We start from the raw sequence: 7710 nt of genomic DNA on the forward strand, positions 1-7710 counted from the left end.
TTCAGTTTAGTTATTCCAATTAATTTAGTTCCATTTTCTAGTTAATCGATTTGAAACCAAATATAAAACACCCCTAACCCAAATCATCTTCCTAAAGCACTTCAGTCAGAAACTATTGTCAAATGTTCATTAAGAAATGTCCATTAAGATGATAAATAAGAGTATGTAGCATTACTATCAAAGAAGATTAAGCAACCAATTGCTACAAAGGGAAAGAAATACCACTTGAAAACGGATAGAAAGTTTGACCATCAAAATTACTACAATAGCATCTGCAACAATTGGTACATAAATAGAAAATCCGACGATACCACCAATGCTACCGAAACATTTTAACATACAAATCCAATATCAGTCAACCACGAAACAATAAATGCAAAATTAACGGTGCCCTGCATACATCTGACTGTTATCATACTGACCATAACCTGCTTGTGGCTGCGGCTGTGGCTGCGGAACATTTCCATAACTACCTGATTGAGGGTTGGGTTGCTCATAGCCTGGTTGTACAGTAGCCGCTTGAGAATATGCACCAGGCAGTCCTACAGAAGGTGGACCGTACCCCGAGCCTGCATAAGTACCATCACCTGCTCCTTGGTAGCCATAACCTGGGTTAGTTGTAGAAGCTTGAGCAGTGAAGCCAGGTTGTGTAGCAGGGTACTGACCATAACTAGCAGCAGGTGCTGATTGCGCATACCCAGGTGCGTGTTGTGGTGCACCAGTTTGGGTGTAGCCAGAAACAGGCTGACCATTTTGTTGAGGGTAAGCAACTGGACCTGGGGCGGAAGGATATTGACTATAGCCTTGTTGCATTGGTCCACTTGATGCGTAAGGGTAAGGCTGTTGAGGTGGGGCGTTTGCACCGTATGATTGGGTTGGTGGTGCAGGACCTTGATAGGGAACATCTCCCGGTTGACTTGGCCTGGGTTGACCATAAGGTTGACTGTAGGGACCCTGTTGTGGAGTGTTGTATGAAGGTGGTGGCCCATGTGTGCCATATGGATGCTGGGCAGGCCCCTGATCACTATAGCCGTGACCGTAACCCTGGGACGCAGTCTGTGGATATGAAGTTGGTTGGGGCCCATAATTGTAATTTGCTTGAGAAGGTGGTGGGCCCATTACAGGTCCAGGCCCAGATGGTGCATGCATATGGGCCCCTTGCCTAGCATAGAAGTCATGCCCTGTGTGTTCCGGGGGGCCCTGCATATTTGGTGGGGGCCTTTGCTCCCAGTTAAGGTGGTTGTTCCTGTGGGACGGTTGCTGTGGAGGATAGTTTCCGTATCCCTGTGAGGAATATTGTGAACTTTGTGACGGATATGGTCCTTTTTGTGGATAGTCGTATCCAGTCGGCTGTGAAGGATGGCTTTGTGGGCCCCATTGAGAATTGGGTCCACGTGGACGAAGGTTCTGTTGGTTATAACCAGTTGCTGGTGCTGTTGACCTTGTAGGCTAATCATTAACATATATGAGAAAACAAAAAACAAGTCAGCATCGTATATGAATCTTAACAATGTCAAACACCATATTAACAATTAACCGACGGAAAACAAGAAAACACAAGAATTAAAACATGTAAAATGATAAGAATTAGTTAACAAGAGACACAGACGCAATAAACAAGTTAACAACATTACAGGCTCTCTCATTCTTTCTTTCCAGCAGTAGGCATAAAACCTTAGCAAATATACATATGTTTGACGATTTAGATTATTTAATGACAGTGATGAGTGATTATACTTAACAAACGAACTAACATCTTGTATCTTATTAAAGATCTAAATGAATCATCTATCCACACAGATCCGATCATTACAAATAAGCACAGGAAGAGACACATCATAACAGGACCAAATATAGCAATTTACTAATCCTCCTAATACAAATGTCAATCCACACAGAAGAGAATAACATGTTAATAGATACACTTTTTATGCTTACCATTATTTCAAGGTTTTAAAAGCAGATTTTAATCGATGCACTTGGTGTTAACTCTTGACTTCAAGTTCAATTCACATAAGATTAACAATATGTTACACAACTATAAGTAAAAATATAAAACTAACAGCTAATAACTTAAAGCTGAATCAGTATGTTGACAAAAGACCTAAGTGCGACCCAGTTATGTTCAATCATAATGAGATTCAGCTCCATCAACTAAAACTTTCAACATTTGTATCTTCCAGATATGTAACGACGGACAGTAAATTATACTTTACGTCTCAAAAAAGCATAAAAGTAAAACTCGTTCACAATGGACACTTTACTAAACTTAAACGTAATCATTTGGCCATGTATGACACTTTGTTCCCACAAATATCTCATACATAGAACACCAAGATTTCAGATTATTATTATGTCCTTCAGCAATCTTACCAACTAATAACATCCTGCCGTTGCGAAGCAAAACGTTACCTTTCTTCAATACATGAGAATGGAAAGTGGTTGTCTATTGCTACACCACGAGAGCCACATCTGCAATTTTAAATCCAACCAATTCGAAATCGGCACGTTTAAGAAAGATAAATCATTGCAAGTCGCAACCCATAGCTCAATTCAAAACAAGATCCTCAACTTAGCCTGATTCATCACATTATAAACTCTAATATAAAATAATTTAATCAAGTGTACTCTCACTTTATATTATGGATGTATCTCGACACAGCTTATAACCGATGAGAATATGTCAAACACTCAAACCAGTCAACCAGAAGATTAAACCATAAAATAACAATTAGGCGTCATGAATCATAATCGGACCTGCAGATCTTATGTACCACATATATACTCACTCTACATAGTCATCATATCATAAAAACCTATTGCATAAATGCAGATCATACAAAAAGTGTTCAATTGATAAAAGAAGCATCCACAATATTTTATTAATTCCACCTTAAAGCCCCCTTAGATACTAGAATTGTTAGCTTGATAGTTCATATCCTCTAAATCCAAAATTCACACGAGCTATCACATTTTTAGAAGTTGTAGCTTCAAGTTTAACTAATAATTGTCAAATCAAATCAACAAATGATAAGTCGTCCATCACATTCGAAATCAAAAGCGCAAGAAAATGATTGTCACAGGTAACATTAAACAAACTTATAGCATTAAACATACAGATAATGTCATAACTAACAATAAAAACAAAGCCACATTACAATACCATATCAGAAGTAGTTAATAACTCTGCTGAAATAACTTGCGGTATCTTATATTTTGAAATTTTTTGGAGAAGGTATCAAATGAAGGATATATACAAGTAACATTAAACTATCATATAGCAAACGTTGTCAGACTGGTGAGCAAAATATCCGAAAGCATAAAGGAAAATTCTAATAAAATCATACATATTGCAACAATGCAAGAACACCAAAAGCACGCGAAAGTACACCAAGAATGCCATCAATTCAACAAATAAACACAAAAGCATCAATGGTGCCGGAAAGAAATTACAACACGAAGTCTAAATTAAAACGCAAATACCAGTCAGCTTTATCTAACAGTGGCATACTTCATGTAATATATGATATAGATGGACAAACCTGAATCATTGTTTCCTTGATCATTTCTTTTGCCATCTCGATCTGTCTCATATCACCAGTTATTCTCACGGTTCTCTCAGTGGACTGATCTCCCTCAGGAAGATGTTGCGGAATACACTGCAATGTACGACAACATAAATAGTATTTGATTTATGGTGTTTATGCGATAATTGTCATTGTGTATTTCTTAACTGTTGTTTAATGTAGGTGATCATGCCAACTAAAACATTACTATAATTCTCAATTTAGTAGGTAAAAACAAAACAAATTTAATTTTATAACTATTTGATATGTTATACGATTTTTTTTAAGATTAATAGTGATTATTTAAGTGCACTGGCTCAACCAGTAAAATAGGAGACGATCATTCTTGGCGTTCCCTTATATGGAGCAACGGATGGAATCGAGTTTGAACAAAAAAAAAAAAATCAACAAAATCTGAAGATTGAACACCTTACTCGTGCCTTTCACTCAAGAGGTTTACCCTTTTATTGGTGAAAAAGCTGATTAATAACAAAAGCAAGTTCATATGCCCCCATATCAACATCGGCTTTTTCACCAATGAAACGGTGACATCTCGAGTGAAGGCATGAGTAAATCATTAAAGCTCAGATATTGTCTAAGTTTTTTTTGTTCAAACTCGATTTCACTCATTGCTCCATCTAAGGAAACACCGAGATTGATTTTCTATATCACTAGTTGAGCCAATGCACTTAACTCATCACCATCAAAATTAAAAACAAATGGTATAACATATCAAGTAGTTGTAAAATATAATTTACTTGGTTTTCACCTAATAAACTGAAAACTGTAGTATATTTTTAGCATACATAGTCACCTACACATACACAATGACAATTATCACATAGACACCATAAAATGATATGGATTCTACGAGCATTTATATTAACTACTAATAAAATTTATGTCTTATTCGAGAACCATCAACTACAAATCATGCTATATGAAATACCTGAATGCGAGCTCCAGATCTTGACTGCAGATTTTTTATATTTTCTCCACCTTTTCCGATAATGAACCGAACCTAAAGATATATAGATGATTAACTATTAGAAAATATAAATAAAACTTGTATATATATAATATATGTATCTTCTCATTTATTTAGGTGGCGTTTGGTTTGTTTCTCGGAACAACTACATATATGAGTTTTAATATTAGAAGGATGGAAACGGGAATGGAAACGGGAACGGGAATGGAAACGGGAACGGGAATGGGAATGGGATTGGGAATAGAAATAAAAACATAGATCATATCCAATTCTATTGTTTTGCTTGATTGTCAAAAATGAGTGTGAAATCGCCGTTTATCAAAACAAAAAACGTAACAAACTTAAAATGAAAAAGTAGCCAAATAGATATTAAAAAAAATGTTCAAATTTACAGTAGCTAAATTATTCAAACAATAGTCTTCTTTTATCATCATTAATAAAGATGGCACATAAATATATTTCATTATCTTCCTATTTGAAAGATATAAGAGGCAAAAAAGGCTTTTATTTTATCTTCAATAAGAGCTATTTTAATCATCAACAGAAATAATCAATGTAAACGAAATAAAAAGGCATAATCTCACAAACCATTGAAATAAGCAATACCAACAAATAAACAAAAAGTTAGTCGATAAGTGAAGAAATCAGGAAAAAAATAAACTAATGCAATAAAGATTAGGAATGCAGAAACAACTTGCGGTCATCATGAGAGAGAGAGAGAGAGAGAGAGAGAGAGAGAGAATGTGGAGAAATGAACAGAAGAAGTGGAAATGAAATACTAAACCCAATCATTAGACGGGTTTAGAAATCCCTTGTTTTAAGGGTTCAAATACTAATTTTAATCTCTAACTTTTGTAAAACAAACACCACCATTCTAATGTCATTCCTATTTCTAAACCTACATAAAAATAACCCTAATTTGAATCAATAAAGTCAACAAATCAAAGAAAACTTATACTTTTATAACCCTATTGAAGTGCTTGATAACATTTTGACACATTAAAGCCGAAACCTCAACTTTTTACGTTTTATTTTCAGCTCAACTGAAAACCTACATCCAGAAACTGATGTCATCTTTTAAAAATTTTCTAATTGGAATAATGAGTGACAAAAACACCTTGTCATTTGGAACTTGTATCTGAACTTGTTCCACAGCTGCAGAAGACTGGAGATTGCTAAAGCCCTTCGCAACAAGTAAAGGAGAACCACCAGCATCTGCCTGCAACACGGTAAATTACAATATTAACCTCAACAAACATGACAAAACCAAACAACAATCAAAACAAAAAACTAAATGGACTACATTGTACCTCTGCTATAACATCCTTTATCAGCTTCTCAGCCTTGTTTACACTTTCTAAAGAACCTATTATCTCCACAGATCTAGTGGTCGAATGAGGATCAGCTTCTGCATCACGTGTGATATGAATCCGTGCCCCCGAGTTGTCTTGCAGTGTTCTAACAGTATCTCCAGCCTTGCCAATAAGAACACCAACCTGCATCAAACAACAACCCTAGATGTTAACCTTATTACAAACCTTAACACCCAACTATATTTACAAAGAATTACAAGATTCATCCGGCATTTGACAGAAACTAATTGTTAACCTTATTACTAGGGACCTCCATTTTGCGTGAAATAGATTCACCAGCAGACGTAGTTTGGTCCTGTTGTATAGTATCATCAGGTGAGGGATCCTGATGCTCCTGTTCATCTGATTCTTTAGCATTATCAACGACACTCGCATTCAATTCATCGGTTACAGATTCTTCGCGCGTTTCATTTAAGCCTGTATCGACCTTTGTTTGAGTTTCCCCTTGCTCGTTGTTTGTCGTCTCGATAGAAGCTGATCGTTCAGCAATATCTTCGTCGTAGGGTTTGTCTGACAACTTCTCTTGCCCATTTTTACTAGCTTCCAGCTCTATACAGAAAATCATGATAAAAACAAACAATTAAATTTTAAAAAAATTACAATTTTATAAAATAACTAAAAAAATTACATTATATAAGATTACACTACTCAGTCTATGTTTTCAGCGAGCAAACAGGGAGAGCTAGCGTATCAATTCAAATTTAAAACCCTAAAATTGATTAAATTAAACTGATGTTACTAAATTAGTGAATTTACAGGTGAATGAGGAATAAAAATACCTAAATGATTTTGATTGTTGTCAAAACGAGGTCGTTTTACGTCGGGATCAATGGGGGAAACAGCGTTAACAGGGGAATTGAAATCGGAATTGGCATTGGTGTCTGTTGTTGATTGGTCTAAGGGTTCGTTGTTTAAATCGTCAAGTTTACGTTTGTTATCAGATGGATGAATTATAGAAATCTCTTCATCCGCCATTGTTAGGGTAGGAGGAGGTAGTCTAGGGTTTCAAACACAAGGATTGTGTGTTTTTGCAGTCAGTGTCACAAGCGAGTGAAGCGACCTTTAATAGAAGACTAGGTTTGATGTATGGAGTAAATTAAATTAAATTAAATTAAAAAAAAAAAAAAAAAAAAAAACAATATCCATTCTTCATAAGCAATAAACATAATTAAAGAATAAATAAAAAATGAAAAATCTCCATATCCATTACAAAGAACATAATAAAGAATAAATAAAAAATGAAAAATCCATATCCATTACAAAGAACAGTGAGGATATATCCATTAGGGTGGTCAGTATTTGGTTTAAAACCGTGAAACCCGAAAATTAAGCTGAAATCAAACCGGTAAAAAAACCAAACCGAATTTAAAAAACAGTTTTCGGATCGAGTCAAACCGAAACCGAATTTAAATTCGGTTTTCGGTTCGATTTTCGGTTTTGAAAATTCTGAATTCGGTTTAACCGAAAACCGAATTCAAAATTTTTATATATTTAATTTGTAAATTTATGTTTTAATGTCATTATAATTTGAGATCCAATCAATAAATTATGTTCTCACCCATATGACGATTTAGTAGCTCACATTATAATTATGTTACTCAAATTATCATCTTCTTCTTCATAATAACATAAGCAGTAAACGTCATAATTAAGCTGTAAATATTAATAACTCATCGAATTCTTGATAAATTAATAGTACGTCATTGTTTTTTTTTTTATGGTAACCTAGGTATCCAACATTAATAGTACGTCATTGTTCTAGGATATAAATAACTAAGACATA

General features: G+C 34.9%; 1 protein-coding gene across 1 annotated transcript; it reads right to left on the minus strand.

Moving 5' to 3' along the window:
• Positions 1-215: 215 nt before the first annotated feature.
• On the minus strand, positions 216-6902 carry LOC139868319 (uncharacterized). Its single transcript, XM_071856651.1, has 7 exons — positions 6707-6902; positions 6163-6476; positions 5865-6050; positions 5672-5773; positions 4516-4587; positions 3543-3659; positions 216-1449 (listed from the first exon to the last, which is right to left on the minus strand). Exons 1-7 carry the CDS (start codon positions 6900-6902, stop codon positions 382-384), a joined length of 2055 nt encoding a protein of 684 aa, XP_071712752.1. The 3' UTR covers positions 216-381.
• Positions 6903-7710: the final 808 nt, after the last annotated feature.

Source organism: Rutidosis leptorrhynchoides, chromosome 9 (assembly GCF_046630445.1).
Source record: "Rutidosis leptorrhynchoides isolate AG116_Rl617_1_P2 chromosome 9, CSIRO_AGI_Rlap_v1, whole genome shotgun sequence".
NCBI classification, from domain to species: Eukaryota; Viridiplantae; Streptophyta; class Magnoliopsida; order Asterales; family Asteraceae; genus Rutidosis; species Rutidosis leptorrhynchoides.